The 24,342-nt window shown below is 42.7% G+C and overlaps 1 protein-coding gene across 1 annotated transcript in view; it reads left to right on the top strand.

Moving 5' to 3' along the window:
* The window catches only part of LOC311240583 (voltage-dependent T-type calcium channel subunit alpha-1I-like), a gene marked incomplete at its 3' end in the record, with an annotated part of 344,683 nt that overhangs the window by 111,857 nt on the left and 208,484 nt on the right, over positions 1–24,342 (top strand). The window contains 4 exon segments of the mRNA XM_084329158.1: positions 530–878; positions 2,588–2,680; positions 17,104–17,428; positions 23,207–23,583. Of these exon segments, the coding sequence (XP_084185284.1) occupies positions 530–878; positions 2,588–2,680; positions 17,104–17,428; positions 23,207–23,583 (1,144 nt within the window).

Genomic DNA, 24,342 nt, shown 5'->3' with positions numbered 1-24,342 from the left:
TTACAATCAGACACACAAACGTCTGACCAGAAAGTGACAAAGAGCTTTGGTCAGACTTATATACATAATTGACATGATGTACATAAGATGACAAATTAATAACAGATCTGACAAGAAAGGTAAACAAGAAATGCCCTAGTGAGAAAATGAAAACAAAATATGGGTCTAGGGCTTTGTTATGTCTCACATTAGAACTGGAGTCGAAAATAACTCCTGGCTGTTGTTTTAAGAAACACTGTCAGACTGTCGCCCTAGTGTCTTTAGCCGTTATACTAGTTGACCCATATTAACTAGTCAAGGCTGTAAAAGAATATGTATTTTAACACAGAACTATGGACATGATAATATGTTCCACAACAGTATGTATTACGACTTTAATTTCTAACGGAGAGAGATGGTCTGGACTAAAACAGAAAAAATGCATCTTTGCACCAACCTTTGAAGTTTTCTTTTTCAAATAATTACTTTTGCTCGTTGTAACTTGAGGAGTTTCTCTCCCTCTCTCTCTTCTCTCCCTCCTCTCATCCAGGCCGTCCGGTCTGACCCTGCCGGCTCCCTACTACCAGCCCGAGGAAGACGACGAGCGCCCCTTCATCTGCGCCCTGGCGTCCGACAACGGCATCATGTCCTGCGCGGACGTGCCGGCGCGGCGCGAGAGCGGCCACGTCTGCTGCCTGGACAAAGAGGACGCGCTGCACCGACAGTCGCTGGGCCTGCTGCCGGAGCCGCCGGCTAACGGGAGCAACGGCGGGGGAACCGTGGGCCTCTGCATCAACTGGAACCAGTATTACAGCCGATGTCACACCGGGAGCACCAACCCGCACAAGGGCGCCATCAGCTTCGATAATATCGTCTACTCCTGGATTGTGATCTTTCAGGTGGGTCTGGGTTGGTCACTCACTGCTACAATTTTGCACACATATTTTACATTATCCCTGAGTGGGTTTTTTCTTTTATTATTTAAAACTTGTTGGATTTGTTTACCTTTTTTAGTAATGTTGTCATAGAATTGTATAGAAGAAATCTACCCAGAATGATCTCCTGGTCATGGTAGGAACAATTATTTTATTCAATTTATTTTTGCCTGTTACCCTTCGAGAGGCCTTTAAGGTTTAATGTAGGCGTATCACCATACCGGTACAGTCCTTTAAGTCACAGTGTGTATTTGACTCTTATTTGATACGGTTGTGGTCCTGTGGAGATCAATGCGTAGAGTGCTTGGCACTCTGCATGGCTCTTAGCACTGCCAGGGTTATGGGTTTGATTCCCACTGGGGCCACCCGCACTGAAAAATGTATGCAGTCGTTCCGTTGTCAGACTGCGTGTGTCCTCGTGGCAGCACTGTAGAAACCATGCATTTATTCAACAGCAGCTTCTGGTGTGTAGCGGGTCCACAGCATCAACTAGAGAATATATACACTGTAGGACTTCTTGTTGAGTGTTGAGAATTAGTGTGGTGAGTCTGGCTGCTGGCTTAAATATTCTGCTTCAACAACTACTAGCAGACAGATTTTCAGCCAAGGCACTTATTCCCCCATGTGTGCGTGTGTATGTTAGGGATGTGCATCTCCATCACTGAGGCCGATGCGATGCGCATCTCGATACGTTGCCAACGATACGATACATTAACGATACATTTGAAGCACCGGGCAATGCGATACGATTCATCCCTGTTGAGATACAGTTAACTGTTCGATACGATTTGATTCAACATAATGCGATTCGGGGCGATACAATGCGATTCAACACGATGCAAAATAATGATACAATTTTATGGTATGACAGAGGATTTGGTTGTATTCCTTATATATGCAGCTTATTTATTAAAAATAAAATAATCTACTGTAAGACAATTTATATAAAAACTCTTGGGTGCCTAAGACTTTTGCACAGTAGGCCTACTCTGTTTTCTATCCACTTTAGCTAAAAACACAGACACAATTTATATATACACAGTTACACACTACTGTGAGACAATAATAATCACACACAAAGGGATAATGGCTTATAGCAAACTTAATGATTTTATAATATTTCAGATAATGAAATTAAATGTTTATCATCAACTATCCAGTTAGTATTTATATTATAACGTTTGGCCACTTTAAATCATTGAACGTAGAGAGAGAGAGAGAGAGAGAGAGAGAGAGAGAGAGAGAGAGAGAGAGAGAGAGAGAGAGAGAGAGAGAATTAAGTACATTTGCTGAAATACAGTTGTTCTTAATTTTCTCACTTGCTATGTGAAAATGTTAGTTATTATGTTCTCAATGCCCCTTGCATTGAATGAGTTGTGTGGAAGAGTTTGCGAGTTCTAGTGCTACCCCTTTGTACATTGTGGCTGTGTCTGACAAAAGTTAACAATAAATAATGGTATTAGGAATACATTTGCCTCCTGCGTGAACTGTGCATAGCTGAATAGACTGTATTTTAACTTCAGTCATATGGTGGTACTTGGAGAGCCAGCTATATTCTCAGGTGGTACTTGGTGTAAAAGGTTTGAGAACCACTGGTATAGCCTATTCTCTCGTTGGTCTGACGTCTATAGGGAACAGAATGGAACTAAACTCTTGCCCTCTCTCTCCCTCAGGTGATCACCCTGGAGGGTTGGGTGGAGATCATGTACTACGTGATGGACGCCCATTCCTTCTACAACTTCATCTACTTCATCTTCCTCATCATCGTGAGTCACACTTTGTATTACCCCTCTACTGCACTGATAGATTTGTTCATTGATTCCTGGTAATATTTGATGTCTGTGCCACACTGCTCTCTGTGTCTCTCTCCAAGGGCCGGCTCCCTCCTCACACACATGCAAAATCATGTAGCAGAACATGCAAAATCCTAGTTCACTCTCTCTCTCTGGCAGTTCCTTCCTTTCAGCACACACACACACACACACACACACACACACACACACACACACACACACACACACACACACACACACACACACACACACACACACACACACACACACACACACACACACACACACACACACACACACACACACACACACACACACACACACACACACACACACCCTCCCCTTTCTAAGAGTGTATAAAGTGACATGTAATAGGACATTCTGTTCTCTTTTGGCTCCTGCTCTCTTTTGTCTACTGGTGATGTGCCCGCGCGGGGTGACTGTCTGTCTTCTTCTCTAATGAATAAAAGCTCCGTTTGAGAAATACTCTGTCTCCCGCTTCGTCTTTCGGCCGACTGGCCCACTGGCAAATCAATTAAGAATTCACGAGGGATAGGAAATCCCTAACAAATGGAGGTTCCAGAGTGAGAATTGATGTGGGTCAGCCGCAACCAAGGACGGAGGAGGAGATGGAGGAGACGGTGCAGAGGATCCAGCAGTCACTACCAGCTGTCTGCAGCGCATCTGAACCAGGGGTGAGATACCAGCAGCCCCTCAGACGTCCGTGACCAGACCACCAGACGACTGGATGACAGGCAGGAGGAGACGAAGGACAGACGGGCCAGGATGAGAGGCGACCGGAGGAGATGGCAGCTGTGCGAGAGGCCGGAGAGGAACACCGCAGCCGGAGACCGCAGATCAATCACCGCTGATCGTCGTCTACGACACGCAGTTCGTCCACGACTAGAACGGGGGAAGCGGCCGCAGGAGAGACGCTGAGCTGAGTTGGAGTGACGGTGGGGCCGGCCGGCGAGAGGTGGAGGGGACAGTCTGAGACACTGGGAAGGCGGCGGACCGGAGGAGGCACGTTTGCCTAGGGGACCGCACCCTGGAACGGGAACCAGCTCAGGAGGAGACCCACGTCCCCTAGAAGACGGGACCAGGGGTGCACTGTAATAGAGGGGGGGTTCCTCTGGGTTAGGTGATGAGTAAGGGGGGTCCGGTGGGGTTACGTGCTATCTTCTGTTAAGTTGCCAGAATTGTGTTTCTCTCTTTCTTCTCTCTCTCTCTCTCCCGCTTTCTCCCCTCCCTCTATCTCTCTCTCTCTGCTCTCCTGATGTTGATTATCCTGTCTGGTATTGGATGTGATGCATGTAATGAGGTGACAATCGACGGACATAGATCAATGAACTGTGTGTTGACGTTTTATTTAACGTCAAAAGGGGGAATTGATAGATTTGTTCATTGATTCCTGGTAATATTTGATGTCTGTGCCACACTGCTCTCTGTGTCTCTCTCCAAGGGCCGGCTCCCTCCTCACACACATGCAAAATCATGTAGCAGAACATGCAAAATCCTAGTTCACTCTCTCTCTCTGGCAGTTCCTTCCTTTCAGCACACACACACACACACACACACACACACACACACACACACACACACACACACACACACACACACACACACACACACACACACACACACACACACACACACACACACACACACACACACACACACACACACACACACACACACACACACACACACACACCCCTCCCCTTTCTAAGAGTGTATAAAGTGACATGTAATAGGACATTCTGTTCTCTTTTGGCTCCTGCTCTCTTTTGTCTACTGGTGATGTGCCCGCGCGGGGTGACTGTCTGTCTTCTTCTCTAATGAATAAAAGCTCCGTTTGAGAAATACTCTGTCTCCCGCTTCGTCTTTCGGCCGACTGGCCCACTGGCAAATCAATTAAGAATTCACGAGGGATAGGAAATCCCTAACAGCACACACCGCACCACACTCACAGAGAGATTTTCACTTAAGCGCCACCTCCGTTGGAATTCAGATGAAGTCAATGTTCCGATATGTCCTCATCCTTTGGGATCTGGGTGGTCTCAATATTGATTATTGGAAAAAGAAAGATAGGGGAGAAAATACTCTGGTCCTTAGACCCTGGACACATAATTAATTCGTATTGACTGTTTTTTTTTGTGTAGTTCTTTGAAGTGCAGTTTTTCAGACCTATTGAGTGAGTGTGGCATATGGAGTGGCGATTACGGGTCCCCAGATAAATCAATACTGTTGGTTGAGCGTTTATTGACACGTATAGGAGGATATGTCAATGTTCTCTCAACGTTTTGGTTTCATGTTAATGCTCAGTTGCCTGCTGATATCTGAATGTCATCAATAAGCTGGTATACCTCTCAAGCAGCTACAAATGATTGAATATTGCAGAAAACATTGTTTCAAAACAAACAACAAAGGACCTTGCATAATGAATTCTGGCATGACATTGAAATACATTTTGGAATATACTGTCTATCGTAAGACCTTCTGTAAACAAAAGGTTAACAAACTATGCATTTATAATGAATATATGCTCACTTTCAGTTTGTTTTGTTTGTTTTTTTACAAACTACAAGCCACATATTGTGCAGGGGGGAGAAACATCCTGAGTGGCAGATTGCATGGTTAACCCATTCATTGCCGGAGCTTATATCCATCCTTGTAGCCTCTCTGCCAGCTCTATTTGTCTATGGAGATGTTCACCTTCTTTGCAGGGCTATACCTTTTTAAATTGTATTGCTAAATTGACATTACTATGGCCCATTCAACATCAATTATCTATCGTTCAGGATGTAGGAACGTTTTACTTTTTCATTCACACATTCATACAATAATACGGTCTAGAGTATAAATATGTTTTTATCGTTTTCTGCAGTATTTCATAGAACGTGAGATATAGCCATAAATGCATATATTAGATCATCAAATGCAGTTTGATACCGATCGACGCCAGATTAAAAATTTCAACTGTACACGGTCCTAGACGTGTTGACTGATTATCTGCGGTTGACCGGAGGGGGGGGGGGGGGGGGGGGGGGGGGTGGGGGGGAATAGTCGTTTATAATTCAATGACCAACGTAAATGATTTATGAAGTATGGGTGATATATAGATCAGAGCAGTTTGTATCGAAAATGGTAAAGAAAAACGCTGAAACTCACCCCAGTCTCCTCTTACCGTTCGGTGATGAGCGTGGAGCAAAAAGATCGCTATTATGGGATGTTGATCTAGGTGATCCAGTTCCGGTTTGTATAATACTAATACACGTCCAATCATGTTGTTTATTGAGTTATGGCAACGGATCGATATGCACGGTGTCTGGATAGAGTCCCGCGAGCCATAGCGAGTGGCCGGACAGAATAGGGGACGGACTAAGCACTATCGGCCACTTCCGGTTTTGGCAACTCGCCGATCGGCCACCAGGTGGCGGTATTGAAGCGTTGCAGAGACTCCGTGGGTGAAATGTGAATACCATGACGAAAATATGAAATATTGATCTCAAAGACGTCGTAACCCGTCATTGGCAGATTACGCATGGCGAGGAAAGACGTGTAAACACGTCATCGGCGGAGAAAGGGTTAATAGACTTGTAAAAATCAATAAGAGCATAGGAAACAAGAGTGAACAGAATCAATGGCTGGACCAAGGAAATGCTAAGTAAATGTATCTGTGGTGGTGGTGTTATGAGGGAGGGAGGGAGAGAGGGGGGGAGAGATGGAAGTGGGGAGGGAGGGAGAGATATATGGGGGAGGGAGGGAGAGAGAAGGAGAGAGAAGGGGGAAGGGAAGGAGAAAGGGGGAGGGGGAGAGAGGGGGGAGGGAGATGGGAAGTGGTGGTATCTGTGGTGGTGGTGGTGGTGTTATGAGGGAGCGAGGGAGAGAGAGAGAGGGGGAGAGAGGGAGAGATAGAGGGAGTGAGCGAGAGAGAGAGTGGGAGGGAGAGAGAGAGGGGTGAGGGAGGGAGAGAGGGAGGGATATGGAGATGGGAAGTGGTGGTAGAAGAAGCTTCTATCCTCAGGCCATCAGAATGCTAAATGACAATAACACTATGTATCAACCATCAAATACACTCACAGCACACACATCCACACGCACACACTCACTTTAAAACAAACAACTCACTGCAGCACCCACTTTACCCACTTTAGAACACCTAAACACACTTTATATTTATTGGTAAAGAATTTGCACTACAACCCATACTTCATTACACCTTACTGTAAATTGTACCTAAATTGTACCTCATCCCATTTTTGCTTTGTACTGTATAGTATATTGTATTGTAACTCAGTTACTTCTACTCTGCATTGCACATTGTATATATGTATATACTGAACACTTTTGTCTATGTACTTGACTTCTATTTTATACTTGCTATACTTATTTTATACTTATCTATTTTTGTCTAGCACAGTCTCTGGAGCGTAACAGAAAGAAGCATTTTGTATAAAAGTATTCTGTACTTCTGTATGACAACTAATAAAGAAACTTGAGAAACTTGAACGTGGTATAACGGAACGTAGACCAAATGCGTCCACATTTTTATAGGATTCTAGCACATTTTCATAACAATAGCGAATATTACCGTTTTCATTGAGGTTTCTTACAAATTAACGATGCTTTATGTTGTCCTTTATATGCCGATTATCATAAAAAATCTTAAATTGTACCATATGTCCCCCTTTAGACAACATATGTAACGCTACCAGCGCACTTTTGTTAAGATAATTAGTTTACCATTTGCGGTCGCTATACCAAGCGAGGTTGCAGTAATAGTTTACCGCTGTTCAGATCACGGCGAAAAATAGACACATCCCAGTGACCTGTGACCTGTGCTAAGGATCTTGGGAAATGTATTCATGTAGTTTTCAACATTTTCACCTTTTAATTTTAAACCAATGCTGCCATCTACTGACAACAGAAAGTGTTGTCTATCGTCACTTCCGTATACAGCATCGCCCGAAACCCATTCTAGAGATTCCCACTTTTTACTGGGAATGGGGCGTGGCCGTATTTGGTCCCAGACAATAAGAGTGGCTGCGATTGGTCACTGTGACGTTATGTGGTGGTGGTGTTATGAGGGATGGAGGGAGAGAGAGGGGGAGAGAGGGAGAGATAGAGGGGGGATGGAAGGAGAGATAGAGGGGGATGTGAGGGGGAGAGAGCGAGGAGGGAGGGAAAAAAGAGGGACAGAGGGGGGAGGAGGGAAGAGAGGGGGTTGGGAGGGATAGAGAGGGGGGAGGAGGGAGAGAGGGGGGAGGCGTCTATACTTCCCGCAAGCAAGTTGTCCTTCCGTGTTGCTCTGATTGGCCACTGACGTTTCTGGTCATGTGACATGTGCGCCAATCGCATGACAAGCTGTGTCTTAGCCCATTTCCGCGTTGAACAGCCTGCAAACGACCTAACGCCTAGTTTATCACTGGTTAAGCTTAGGCGATTCTTTCGCAGTTGGTTAAGGTTAGAGTTTGGAATCAGGGCTGGCATTCTATCGCTATGCTCTAAGACAAACTCTAACCTTAACCAACTTCGAAAGAGTGCCTAAGCTTAACCGTCCAAAGAACTTGCCGTCACACGATTGGGCGCACATGTCACATGACCAGAAACGTCAGTGGCCAATCAGATCGTGCAAAAGGACAACTTGCTTGCGAGAAGTATAGACGCAGGGGGAGGGATATGGGAAGGGAGATAAAAACCATCACCACCACCATCACCACCACCATCACACATCATGGGATCCTAGTGAACGAAAAGTGCAATACAAATACAATTTATTATTATTATTATTATTATTATTATTATTATTATTATTATTATTATTATTATTATTATTATTATTATTATTATTATTATTATTATTATTATTATTATTATTATTATTATTATTATTATTCACCACCACCACCACCATCTTCACCACCACCACCATCATCACCACCACCACCATCGTCATCACCTTCAGATGAAGTCAATGTTCCGATAATGGGGGGGGTTATTCCACCAACTCTCAATATTGATTATTGCTAAAAGAAAGCGAGGGGAGAAAATACTCTGGTCCTTAGACCCTGGACACAGAATACATTCGTATTGACTGTTTTTTGTGTGTGTAGTTCTTTGAAGTTCAGTTCTTCAGACCTATTGAATGAGTGTGTGGCGACTACGGGTCCCCAGATGGGTCAATACGCTTGGGTGAGCATTTATTGACACGTATAGGAGGATATGTGTAATATGTGTAATGTTCTCTCAACGTTTTGGTTTCATGTCAATGCTCAGTGGCCTGCTGATATCTGAATGTCATCAATAAGCTGGTATACTGTACCTCTCAAGCAGCTACGAATGATTGAATGTTGCAGAAAATGTTGTTTCAAAACAAACAACAAAGGACCTTGCATAATCGATTCTGGCATGCCATTGAAATACATTTAGGAATATACTGTCTATCGTAAAACCTTCTGTAAACAAAAGATGAACAAACTATGCATTTATAATGCACTGATTCTTGAGAGTCGGGACAAAACATGTCCTACATAGAAAAGTCTAATTTATATAAAAAATTTATAAATTAATAATGATTGACAAAGTTCAATCTAAAGGTATTGTGTATACTGATGTTATGTTTTAGCACATATATTTGTTTTTGGGGGGATATTTGTTTAAATGTATAATCTGTGGTTAGAAGCTCCCATGTTAATTTTCTTGTCCTCAGCAAGGGTCACATTATTGACCAGCCCAAAAAACCTTGAAAACCCTCTCCACTTGTGAAAACATACATATCAAATCAAGGATAAGGGTTATAAATGTATAAAACAATGCATGCCATGAAACTCAAATAATATTGTCCATAGAAATCTGCCTATCAAAGTTGTGTCCTCAGTTTATCTCAACTCTGTCAGACTTTTTCATAAACCTAATTCAATCAGGCAATAGCATGGCCAGCTCTATCCCTGAGGACCCCTTTTCCTTTCCCTGCCTGTGGTGAATGCAACACTACCACACATGGTCTGGTACATTTTACACTTTTTGATATTTTAGACAAACAATGTCAATATTCCTATGGTCACAGCTGGAACATGTCAACACCGTCTCTCCGTTATTATACTTTTAAAAAACAATAGTGGATTGAATTCAAGTGTTTCAGTGAGATTATTAAAACAGCTAGCAACTGCCAAAAAACTAGCTAGCTGCAGTGCACAATACAGGCTTGGAGGGAAAATGTGTGCCTTTTTGTCAACTCCGTCAGACATCAACTCCATCAGATTTTGTGTCTGACGGAGTTGACGTGTAAGCTGACGGAGTTGACAAATCCATCAATAACTTCATAATATGCTATTATTATACTATTCTTGATCATGGTAAAGGATTTAAATGTTATTTCAGAGTTTTATCTGCACAGAAGTGTGCACATAATAGCATGCATTACAATACACTTCTGACTTTTAGAGCATGGGCAGGCTGTGGTCTGCTTATTGAATAATTGTCTTACTTTCCCAGCACATGTGTTAATACATAAATATAAATATATCACTTGTCTATGTGGTTGATTGATTGCTTGATTGATTGATTGATGTAAAATCATAATGGTGCAGTGTGTAGTTTTCACTACCAAACATCTACACTCTTGCCTCTTATAGAGCAGGGAAGGAGTTCGATGTTGCCCTTTCATATCCCAGTAGGGATACAAGACAGAAGAAAACAGTTATTCTTGTTATTGTACTGTTTACTTAGATCATCAGAGCAAAGGTGCATGGTGGTAAACTGTGGATATTTCATCTTAATATCTTTATAATAATTCTTAATATAGGACTGGTCCATGTGTGTCTACTGTAGATTGCTGCATCATCCTTTATCTGACTCTTTCCATCCATAGTGTAATACATTATGGTATGGAGTGATCAACAGGATAATATTTTGCTAGTCAGTTGTCACAATCTTATCAGTTGTCACAAGTGTAGAGTTCAAGAAAAAAATCCTGGACATTTTGTAATATACCCCAGAAATATTGGAATGACTGTCTTCTTGAATTTTCTCCCACTGCTTCCACTGGACATGGATTGTGTCTGCACAAGCCAGTGTGAAGATGTTTGCAACATCTAGTTGTAGATACTACGCACTGCAGCTTTAAGATTGAATGTCAATCAATCAATCAATCAATCATGTTTAGTAAATAGACACCTGATTTTATAGTTTTATTCTAATACATTTACATGACTTTTGTATTATAGGAAAGCATGGCTAGACAAAAATTGTCAGTTGAGGAGCGAAAGAGAAGAAATAGAGAGTATCAACAAAAGAGAAGAGACAAATTATACAGTGACAAAGAGAGCAAACATTCCATGCAAGAGCAGGAAAGACAAAGGTGGAAGAAGAGGGTTCAAGTCAAAAAAGTTATAGAAATAGACAAGATGGGAGACAGGGCACATAGGTATCGGAGAAAATATTGGAGAGAGGTCCAGAAAAGGTCCCGTGAAGGAGCGGTGCTGGAGGCAGACACACCCCCCCCCCCAGATAGTCTGCAGCATCAGGGTATTCTAGATAACAAGACAGACAGGAAAAGCAGTGAAGTAAAACGTGAAAAAGGCATTCAAGAGAAATAAAAACTATGAAAGAGAAGATTACAAATGTAACAAAGCAACGAAACAACCTGCTAAAAACAATAATGCACAGAAAAAAGGCTACAAATACATCACCACGGACTCTCCAGGCACGGAAACAAAGAAGATGCTATTAGGAAGCAAAGTAAGGAATCCGAAAATCCAAAAGGCCCTTCTATTCCACAACATCCTCAGAAAAGAGCTGAAGACAAACAAACAAACTCCTGGCCCACGGCGCCAAAAACCAGCACTGAGTGTGGCATCAGGCACGATTCTTAAAAATAATCGTCTTCTTCAACAAATGAAAGACTTTGGGTTAACCTACAAGTTAATGAGAGAAAAGGAGCAGCCTCAGAAAAATACAACATTCATACAGGGTATAACACACACTGTTCAGGATTTCTTCCTGAACTCTGCATGTGTGACGACGGATAAGACTGACACAATCACCAGGAACAAGATCAAGCGGCAGAGAATAATCCTGCCAGACTCCATGCTCAACCTCCACACTGAATTCCAGATTATGAACCCCACTGTAAAGCTGAGCTATTCTTCATTCTGGGCTCTGAGGCCCTTCTATGTCACAGCACCAAAAGCATCTGATCGGAAGACATGTCTGTGTCAAATACATGAAAATGCATGCTTAATGCTCGAGGTCCTTAAAATGTCTGGTGTTGTGAAGTCAAACAAACTGGATGACAGTTTTCAATTAGTTTGTTGCTCTCCAGCAAGTGAAGCCTGCCTTATTTGCACCTGCTCACAATGTCTAAACAAAGGTACAGTTAGAACCCAAGAGCAAGACAAAATCAATGTTCAATGGAGGCAGTGGGAGAGTTCAAGAAGACACACACAATGGAATCCACATCAACACTAAGCTTGTTGAACACCGAGGCAGCCTTTCAGAGCTCATCAAACTCTATGAGCAAAAACTCAGAAAGGAAACCACAACACATGTGTGTTCAGTGCGAAACCAGTCAAAAGAATACAGCAACACAATTGAGTCCTGTGATGAAAGTACAGCAATTGTCCATGTTGACTTTTCAGAATCCTGGAAATTCAAATATAAAGCTGAAGTTCAGGCCTGCCATTTCGGACAAAATCTGCCACAGATAACACTCCATACCGGAATGTATTACACTTAGGGTGGAAAGGCAGGGTTTTGCACACTGTCAGAGTCAAAGAGACAGGATGCTGCAGCAATCTGGACACAAATGGATCCAGTCCTAAAAGATATCAAGACAAAATATCCACAGGTTACCACCGTGCACTTTTGGTCTGATGGTCCAAGTAAACAAGAACAAACAAGAACAAGGAGAACTTTTTTCTTCTGTCTGGTATCCCACCTACACTTTTCTTCTGTCTGGTATCCCACCTACACTGGGGTTTGAAAGGACAACTTGGAAATTCTTCCCCACATCCCATGGTAAGGGCGCACCAGACGGCATTGGCGGAACAGTAAAAAGAACAGTTGACAACCTGGTCCTGAGAGGAAATGATGTGACGGATGGACACATATTCTTCAAAAAGGTCTCAAACAGTCTGAATGGTGTTCAGCTGTACCACATTGTGGAAGAAGACATGCAAAGATACAACACACTTCTCATGAATCCTCTCAAACCAGTTCCCTCAACAAGACAAATACACCAGCTCATCGCACATAAGGACAGGATCCACCACAGACAAGTTGAGACAACTATCCTGCTTTTGCTGTGAGATGTTGGATTGCCAGTGCTTCTGCCCAGCTACCTCCTATTACCATGGCAACCCAGGAGAACAGCAGAGTGATACACGGAGGGCAAGGAAGAAGAGACCTCTGGCCATGTTGTGGGAGCAGATGGAAAATGAGATGGGAGGGAGATGGAAGATGTAATGGAGGAGTTGGACGAAGAACCTTTGAAAGGTCCTGAGGGTATGGTGACAGTAACGACTGTTAGCAGCCTTAGTAATGGAGACTAGTTAGCAGTAGTATATGATGACCACTGATGGCTTGCCAAGACCATCGATGTGGATAATGAGCAACAAGATGTGAAAGTGGAATTTCTGCATCCCCATGGTCCAACAGAAAAGGTTCAGCCCAAATGTGGCAAGACGGATGTCTGTTTCTGCCCAGTTCAAGACATCATACTGAAACGAATCAGAAATGCAGAAGGAAAGGAAGAGGAGAAGTGGGTGAGAAAGTGGAGATCAGGAAGTTGTGTAGAAGAGGTAGATGAAAACAGGGACGAGAAGAAGGGGTCCTGGTCTCCATTACTGTTTTTGTTGTTGGAAACGGTGCATTTTGTAATAGTTGGAAACGGTGTATGTAAAGTTTGTTGTTTATTACAATTGAGTTAACAAAATGTTCAGTGTAAGACAAGGAGTTATTAGTTCTTATTATTGTCACTTCCATCTGTTTAAAAGATGCATGTGTTCATTTATCAGAGATGCAAATCCAATGTAATCAACTCCGTCAGTTTCTCGTCAACACCATCAGATCTTTGTCAACACCGTCAGATGTTTATTTTTGTTAATTTTGGGGGAAATACAAATTCCTTGTTCAGTTTATGTTGTTTAAGTAATAAAGGAGCATTAGATCTTCATCCTCTTGTGTCTTATTTACTTAATGATATTTTTTTTATATATAAATGCAAATATTTCTAAATCTGGGTTTTCAGAATAGTGTGAAATTACACGTGAGGTTTATATATTATATTTGATTGCATACCAGAGTAACTAAACACTATTACAACATACTTCAGAACTTTAGATTCTTGTTGGACTGGAATAACTAGAATTATATACTTTTTTGTGTGTCTGACGGAGTTAACACAAATCAATATAGTGTGCATTCTCAAAATATAATATTTAAAAAGTGTTTTGTCCCGACTCTCAAGAATCAGTGAGGGGGAAGTGAGGGGGGAGAGCGGGGATGGAGGGGGAAAGGATGGAGAGAGAGGGGGAGGGAGAGAGAGGAGGGAGAGAGGGGGGAGGGATATGGAGATAAAAACCATCATGACCACCATCACCACCACCATCATCATCATCATCATCATCATCATCATCATCATCATCATCATCATCATCATCATCATCATCGTCATCGTCATCATCACCATCATCATCACCACCATGTGTGCGTGTATGTCCAGTTGATGTCAGAGGTTCACCACAGTGTTCCTGTCAGATTTTATGCTGACATCAGCTCATGCTAATGACATGGTTAATGTGTGTCCTCGGGTGTTTGCTCCCCGGTCCATATTGTGTGTGTGTGTGTGTGTGTGTGTGTGTGTGTGTGTGTGTGTGTGTGTGTGTGTGTGTGTGTGTGTGTGTGTGTGTGTGTGTGTGTGTGTGTGTGTGTGTGTGTGTGTGTGTGTGTGTGTGTGTGTGTGTGTGTGTGTGTGTGTGTGTGTGTGTGTGTGTGTGTGTGTGTGTGTGTGTGTGTGTGTGTGTGTGTGTGTGTGTGTGTGTGTGTGTGTGTGTGTGTGTGTGTGTGTGTGTGTGTGTGTGTGTGTGTGTGTGTGTGTGTGTGTGTGTGTGTGTGTGTGTGTGTGTGTGTGTGTGTGTGTGTGTGTGTGTGTGTGTGTGTGTGTGTGTGTGTGTGTGTGTGTGTGTGTGTGTGTGTGTGTGTGTGTGTGTGTGTGTGTGTGTGTGTGTGTGTGTGTGTGTGTGTGTGTGTGTGTGTGTGTGTGTGTGTGTGTGTGTGTGTGTGTGTGTGTGTGTGTGTGTGTGTGTGTGTGTGTGTGTCATACATAATGCAGTGATAATCTGAATCGGTAATATTGGAGTCCTCTCTCTGATTATGCGCAAGGATGCCTACTGATCAGAATCCCAAAATATACACACACACACACACACACACACACACACACACACACACACACACACACACACACACACACACACACACACACACACACACACATCAAAGTCTTGACCCAGCGGCCACAGATGGGACTATCTCCCGTCTCTCATCCCTCTCTCCTTATATGCATCCCTCCTCTCTTGCTGTCTCTCATCCCTCTCTCCTTGGGCGGTTCTTCTCTCTCACTTCTCACCTTGGATCTTTGATCAGTAGGAACATACCAGCATGCATAAGAGAGAGCAAAGACAGGGAGTACTTTTATATTTACACATTTTAGCCGTGCAAGAGATACATAATATATATTGTGTGTGTTATAGTTTTTTTGTGTTAGGCTATATTATAATAATTTTGCGTTATAATTAGGGCTGTCCTTGACTGAAGAAACTCCTAGTTGATTTAATCGACAAATCTGTGAAATTGTGTTTTCCACATCCAGTCATGCAGAATGACTTCTTAAATATCATTCTTACCAGAGCAATTTGCAGGAAATTACAAATTTTGCTTGTGCTTCCAATTGTGTAATTGTGTTGTGTGTGTGTGTCTGTGTGTGGAAAGTCATAGAGAGAGGAAAAGCACCAGACAAGACCATTCACATTTTGTAACAGAGGAAAACTCTGGAGTAGGCTCCTGCTCTCTTGGGAGTTGCACTGTGCCAGTCAGTCCTGTATTGATCGAATCATGGTACCGTAACTGACTGACTGACTGACTGAGTTCAATAGAGGCCATTTCAACAGTCCCACAAGAATACCTATTACCACTCAGTGGGAAAAAGTCATCCAAGAGGTACCTGTTCACTACCGACTCTCTCATCCCTCACAGAAAGAAACACATGACAGACAGCATGAAGATCTGAAGAGAGTCTGAGAGAGAGACGGGATCATCCCTATGTTCCCCGGGTCCTATGTTCCCCGGGTTCTATGTTCCCCGCTTTGATTGATTAATAGATTGAAAATTTAAAAAAAAAATATTATTTTATTAATTATTAATGTCCGCCTTGTTTCGAACGGTTAAGCTTAGGCCCTCGTTCGAACTGGTTAAGGTTAGAGTTTGGAATCAGGGCTGGTGGTCTAAAATGTTCAATCTATCAATCAATCAAAGCGGGGAACATAGAACCCGGGGAACATAGGACCCGGGGAACATAGACATGCTCCCAGAGAGACAATACGACTGTCTATGAACTGTGCTTTGGGCATGTGTCGGCTCGCACTGTCTCGTCCAATCAGACTCAAGCTGGTGGGGAAGTGAAACCTCGGAGACCTTTAGCATCTGTACTAACACCGCTACGGGGAGATTGGCACACTTTATTAGCATCAACTAGCGCCGGAGCTAACATCTCCCACACACTTTATTAGCATCAACTAGCACCGGAGCTAACGTCTCCCACACACTTTATTAGCATCAACGAGCACCGGAGCTAACGTCTCCCACACACATGGGAAATGGCAGACCATCATGCTCTGATCAACGCGAAACACGCTGGAGATCGCAGGCGCTATGGTTTGCATCACAGAGGAACAGCTGTTTTGGTGACTGGTAGTTGAACTACAGTGTGATACTGTGGAGTTGTTGCTGGATTGAAATGGAGATAATATGTCACAATATCTTCATTGTAGGCTATTCTTGCTCTGGGTCAGAGTAGTTGGTAAATACTTTTTTTTTTTTTTAATGTTTATGAGATCCTCTCAGAGGAGTTTGCATACTTTTGCCAATTAGGTGAAAAACAACTTGTTACCTGATGTGTCTGGATGGGTTGTACAGAGACACAAACTGCTTCTTTCTTGTGTGTGCGTATGTGTGTGTAATATATATATATGAAACTTCTTTGGTTTTTGATAATGATAATAAAAATGATCTGCAAATACTCTCTCACCCCCCCCCCCCCCCCTCCCCTCTGGCTCAAATGATACTTTCACAAGCCTCTCAACTCTGTAAATCTCTCCTCTCATCTGTCCACCCAGATCGGCTCCTTCTTCATGATCAACCTGTGCCTGGTGGTCATCGCCACCCAGTTCTCCGAGACCAAGCAGCGGGAGCACCAGCTCATGCAGGAGCAGCGCGCCCAGTGCCTGTCCTCCTCCACCATGGCCAGCATGACGGAGCCCGGCGACTGCTACGAGGAGATATTCCAGCTGGTCTGCCACATCCTCCGCAAGGCCAGGAGGAGATCAGTCGCCCTCTACTACACCCTGAGGGGCAAGCCTCCTCCAGTCACCAGCAGGGGGAACAGGAGAAGAGGCAGCATCAACGCCCACGGGGGCCGGCGTCACTCCAGAAAGCCGAGACGTGAGTAGAAAACAGATGATATCTTTTGTATTTTTGGTGAGATCATTCATATGCAATTTAAATCAGGTCAGTGCATGGTTTGGCCCTGTGATAAACACATCACAATGTAGACCTTTTCAAACTTGACAACATAAACATTCTAAATGGACCCAAGTGTATTTCCTGTTACAGTGTTTGCTATAGACCACTGCAACACTTCCGGTATTCTGAAATCATGGGAGAGAGAGCCGGGGGAGAAAATGAATGAATGTGGATGAGAGCATTGAAATTAAGTGGTTGTAGCTACGGCTGTGGGGTAGCTGGAGACCAGTGGAGGCTGCTGACCAAATTTTTAGGTGAAGCACAAATTATTATATTATATTATATATTAAATTATATTTTTAAAACATCCCCCACTGTGTGTCAGTGGTCAGTGGACACAGATGAAAACATATTAACATTAGGTGACAGCGCACCTGACCAGATCAAAACATATTAGGTGACAGCGCACCTGATCAGATCAAAACATATTAGGTGACAGCGCACCTGACCAGATCAAAACATATTAGGTGACAGCGCACCTGATCAGATCAAAACATATTAGGTGACAGCGCACCTGACCAGATCAAAACATATTAGGTGAAGGTGACAAGGAAGCCACAGACTCATACCCCCCCGACACTCAACTAACCGCCTTGGACAGTCCTTCATACCAGTGGCCATCAGGCTCCACAACAGTGGGCAGGGACTGCTGCCAGACATCGACCTAGAACTAATAGGAACCCAAGTAGGACAATAACACTACCTTATGCATACTGCACCTTATGTGGATACTGTGATACTGTGAATAATGAATAATGTATATTTCAGTTAGTTAGATAGTAAATTATAACACTACCTTATGCATACTACACCTTATGTGACACTGTGAAAATATATTTCAGTTAGTTAGATAGTAAATTATATTGACCTATTTGTTTACACTGCTTGTGTTGTTTTCACTACCTGTACCCCCCCCCCCCCCTTCCCCCATGCTGCTATGATGCCTGAATTTCCCCCAAGGGGATGAATAAAGGAATATCTTATCTTAAAAGGAAAGATGAAATTACCTACCTGGGTTCCATCCTATAGAGGCAAATCTTTCCTGTGACAAAATGGGATCCAATGTAATAAAACTAAGTCAACCAACGAACTAGATTCCTGTACCGGATCTCCTCTCTGGTAAACAAGAATACCTTGAAGACTCTAACAGGAGCACTCATTCAAGGGTACTACGACTATGCTTGCACTTCATGGTACCAAAGCACCTCAAAGGCACTAAAAACAAGATTACAAACATCACAAAACAAACTGGTCAGACTACTGCTTGACCTTACTCCTAAAACCCACCTCACCCCTGCCCACTTTGACAACCTAGGATGGCTTAGAGTAGACGACAGAGTACAGTAACTTGCAATGGGCCTGGTCTACAAGATACACTACACCACTAAGATACCCATGTGCATATCGAAATACTTCCCAAAGGTCAGTGAATACCACGACCACAACACCAGAGGGAGTTCCACAAATCATGTTCAACGCAGATAAAATAATTTAAAAAGTTAAAAAGTTAAAAAAAATAAGAAATTCAAAAAGAAATTTAATAAAAGAAAAATCGTCATAACTTAGAAATGAGATTGCATAGGTCTATGAATCGATATTGCGATTCTGTTTCGATTAATTGCCCAGCCCTACAGTGTGTACAGTAAGTTAGCTTGGTGATCATCATTGTGATGTAGGCTAAGCTGGCTAGCTACTGTTAGCATACAAGCTTTTACAAACACTGTAGCCTACTTACTTTTTCATCCACAACTTTTTTTCTGATCCAGATGCATAAGTCCACTTCTTCATGTTGCTCAGTTGCTGGTTTATACTTCGGTCCTAATGTTGGCGCAAAAGTTTAATTTAGCCTGTGTTGTTATAGCTGTACAGTTTACTAAACTACTAGCTTGCTATGTTTCACACAGTCAAAACGGGTCCAGCTGCAGGTTCGGAGGTTAGGTTTAGCTCGGGCCAATCTCAAGTTTCTTTATTAGTTGTCATACAGAAGTACAGAATACTTTTATACAAAATGCTTCTTTCTGTTACATTTTGTATAAAAGTATTCTGTACTTCTGTATGACAACTAATAAAGAAACTTGAGATTGGCCCGAGCTAAACCTAACCTCCGAACCTGCAGCTGGACCCGTTTTGACTGTGCGATGCAGCAATCTCTGATTGGATTTTAAAGGCTGCCAATCATTCATCCTCTGTGTATTATTGGATAGTCAAGGCTGTCAATCATTCAATCCCCCATTCAATGGCAAGAGTTTAACTGCACAGACCGTGCTTAGATGAAGTTAATAGCCTATTTTGATTGGCTATTATTTATTATTTATTTAAATTGGGTCAACCTGTGCATATATTCTGCACGAATATTACTGCAGTCATTACTGCAGTGCAGGCCTGCTCAGAGCTGTCAATTTTGGCCATTTTTGAAAAAGGAAAAAAAATGCACTGGCATTTTTTTTACAGAGGAAAACATTTCTAATAAAAAAAATTATAATAATAAAAATATATATATATAGGGACTTCTCACTCCGAGTGCACTTGAACCCTTAATTAAAGTAATTTAAATGTAATTAAAGTAATTAAAACATGTTAATGGACCATCTGATTTGCTTATCTTTCTCATTTCTTTTTTTTAGGACGCTTCCAGTAAGTGCAATCAGGTTTTTAGTTGTTGTTTTTTTGCTAAGAGGTGGAATATGGACTAACTGGAGGAGGGTCTTGCTAGAGTAAAATGCTGATGTGCAGTTGGGAATTTACCAACTTTCTTTAGATTAAATAATACGATAATAATACCAAAAACATTCCCTACTTTACTGTATTTCTGTCCAGCTGGTGCTCTATCCTGCCCATATTTTATTAAACTGTACTCATTTTAAATGGCAAGAGATCACATGTAGGGAAGTTTGCCAACATGAAATATTTACACTGTGACAAAAAACAAGTATATTCCCAAACGATTTTATGGATTTACCCCCACTGCCATCTCTGCCACCACTGCAGACTTCTCATGTGAACTCTAATAGATTTAATTAGAATCCTTTTATGAACCCTAGAGGATGAACCCTATTGATTTTGGTGACCCCATGACCTTTCCCCTAGCACCATAAGAGTAAACTTTACATTTTCTAATGACTATATCTCAAATACCTTTCATTCAAATATATTCGAATTTGCTGTGCACATTCACGATCCCTATAGGAAGAAGCCTATTGATTTATGTGACCCCATGACCTTTCCTCTAGTGCCACCATCAGGCCGAACCTTCAAATTAGTGTATCCCCTGATCGTTAGTCATACAGTCATGAAACTGTTATCCAGAGATGCGTCATGCACAACAACTTTGCCACATTCATGAACCCTAGAGGAAAAAGCATATTCATTTTGGTGACCCCTTACTTTGCATCTAGCGCCACCATCAGGCCAAACATTCATATCCTACTTGTGAACAGTGATGCCGGTAACGCGTTACTAAGTAACGCGTTATTGTAATCTGATTACTTTCCCCCGAAAATAGTAATCTAACGCGTTAATCTTTAAAAGCCAGTAATCTGATTGCAGTTACTTGTCCAAGTGGCTGTGCATTACTATTTCGTTACTATCTCATCATAAATTCATAATGCAGGCGGAATGCAGTATTTTATTTCGTTTTCGACAGTCAAAAATACATTTTTGAGCTGTTTTTCTTATTTGGGAGTGACGTGGTGTGGCAGTGAAAGGGTTACACAAGAATGTGTCCTCGCGGCGTGACTGGACTCTCTGTCTGTGAGTGACTCTGCTTTGGCCCAATCACATTCCCCATCCACAGTCTGCGAATCAGAGGCAGAGTAGGGCGGGTCTTCACAGCACGTCATGTGACATATGCGCCAATCGTGTGACAGCAGTGCTCCGTTGCATTCGTCTGAGAATTCCACCCCAAAACGCTTGTCTAAACGAAGTGAAACCGCAAGAAGACTAGAGAGACATTTATAAAAACAATTTAATAGTTACAGTTGATATAATTGAATAGTTCAGCCTGCATTTGTTAGATGTGAATGGATACACTGGTTTTGTAAAACCACTGGCTGGCTGCTCTAATGCTCTCCCACAGTTCTCCAGGTGGGAGAACACGAGTGACAGAGAGAGGGGAGAGAGACACACACACACACACACACACACACACACACACACACAAGCACAAGCACACGCACACACGCGCGCGCACACACACACACACACACACATACACACAGAGAGGGATTATATTATAATAATAATAATAATAATAATAATTATTATTATTATTATTATTATTATTATTATTATTATTATTATTATTATTATTATTATTATTATTATTATTATTATTATTATTATTATATTAGAGATGTAGGCTGTCTGGGTGGGGTTGGAGAGAAAGAGGCATGGGGTGAGAGAGAGAGAGAGAGAGAGAGGGGTGAGAGAGAGAGAGAGAGAGAGGGGTGAGAGAGAGAGAGAGAGAGAGAGAGAGAGAGAGAGAGAGAGAGAGAGAGAGAGAGAGAGAGAAAAGCTCTTATTTGCCAGATTTACAGTTAATTTACATGTTAAAGAGAGACTGATTGTATGTTTATAGAGAGACATTTATAAAAACAATTTAATAGTTACAGTTGATATAATTGAATAGTTCAGCCTGCATTTGTTAGATGTGAATGGATACACTGGTTTTGTAAAACCACTGGCTGGCTGCTCTAATGCTGTGAGCATCATAGACTGTTGCTTTACCATACTTGATGGTACAGAAGCTGAAGCACTAGTTTAACAATTTACGTTATGTGCAGAGAAACAAGTTAAAAACAATTTATGCACTTTCAATAAAGCGTTTAAAAAAAACTGTTGGGGGAACGACGACGACTTCGTAACCTAGTTACTTTCAAAGTAACTAAGTTACTCTGATAATCAAGTAATCAGTAAAGTAACTTGGATTACTTTTTAAAGGAGTAATCAGTAATCAGTAATCGGATTACTTTTACAAGTAATCTGTGGCATCACTGCTTGTGAACGGGATACTGTAACTCCAATAGCTTTCATTCAAGTCTTTTAAAATTGCCGGTACAGATTCATGACCCCTAGAGAATGAACTCTATTGATTATGTTGACCCCATGGCCTTTCCACTAGTGCCACCATCAGGCCCAACTTTCAAATGAATTAATCTCCTGATCGTTAGTCATACAGTTGTAGCGACCCGTCATGAAACTGGCATCCAGAGATGCATCTACTCATGCACAATCAATTTGCCATAAGGACCTATGAAGTCTACCATATAGGAATTTCCACCATCTTGAATTATTGGAAAAACACTTTGTTCCCCTACTTCACCTAGCCTGTTCACCTGATTCTCACCAAACGTGCTCACCAAACGTGTCTTGGGATTCTATCTACGACACTCAAGTGTGTCATTTAAATCAATGGTGAACAGGAAATTAGCGATTTCCACCAAACTTGAAGAAAATGTTTGCCTGTGAAGTTTTGAGTAATCTTGCCTCATTGTGGCGTTATTGATCAAATGAAAAACATTAACTTTAATGGCTCGGATTAAGGGCATGGTCAATAGGTGGATTGAGAATTTGGTTTTATATCTCTTTCTGATACTGCACTACATGAGACCTGTTTCTGATACTGCACTACATGAGACTTACAGAAATATTCTCAAAGATCAAATGTATAAACTGTCCTCCTCTATCTATCTCTTAAAGATTCTGTCCACTGTCCACACCAAAGCAAGCCGGACCACGGTACTCAAGCAGTGGCCAACTCCATCGCCCTGTCACTCACGCAGAACCCGGTGGACTGCCCACAGTGTGCCCTCTCACTCAGGGACGGGGCGGGAGCCACGGGAGCCGTGGCCAATGGAGAGGAGGAGGAGGCGGTGGAGGAGACGGACAAGGAGCAGAACCACTCGGAGGAGAAGGAGGAGGGGAAGAGAAGGACGTGTCTGGGATGTTGCGTGGACTTCTGGGTCGGGATGAGGATGAAACTGCGGGGCATCGTGGAGAGCAAGTACTTCAGCAGGGGCATCATGATCGCCATCCTCTTCAACACTATCAGCATGGGCATCGAGCACCACAACCAGGTGAGCTGACCTCAGATCTGTCCACAACACAACCAGGTGAGCTGACCTCAGATCAGATCTGTCCACAACACAACCAGGTGAGCTGACCTAAGATCAGTCCACAACACAACCAGGTGAGCTGACCTCAGAGCAGATCTGTCCACAACACAACCAGGTGAGCTGACCTCAGAGCAGATCTGTCCACAACACAACCAGGTGAGCTGACCTCAGATCAGATCTGCCCACAACACAACCAGGTGAGCTGACCTAAGATCAGATCTGTCCACAACACAACCAGGTGAGCTGACCTCAGAGCAGATCTGTCCACAACACAACCAGGTGAGCTGACCTCAGATCAGATCTGCCCACAACACAACCAGGTGAGCTGACCTAAGATCAGATCTGTCCACAACACAACCAGGTGAGCTGACCTCAGAGCAGATCTGTCCACAACACAACCAGGTGAGCTGACCTAAGATCAGATCTGCCCACAACACAACCAGGTGAGCTGACCTCAGAGCAGATCTGTCCACAACACAACCAGGTGAGGGGTGACCTCAGAGCCACCAGACCTCGTCCCCCTCAAACACACCACTGCTCTCATAGCTTCATTCATAGACACAATCTTAATACAAACCTGTCAATATTGTTAAACGTAAGCTTAATCCCTCTCGCACACACACAAATCACCACGGGTAGATGCACAATCGGCGTGACTGATCGACGCTGACAGCTTGATAGATTGTAATAGCAATGACATTGATTCAGAGGGAAGGAGAG

This window comes from Notolepis coatsorum, assembly GCF_963971535.1.
Source record: "Notolepis coatsorum genome assembly, chromosome: 14".
Classification (NCBI taxonomy): domain Eukaryota; kingdom Metazoa; phylum Chordata; class Actinopteri; order Aulopiformes; family Paralepididae; genus Notolepis; species Notolepis coatsorum.
This window is presented reverse-complemented; position numbering and strand designations above follow the sequence as displayed.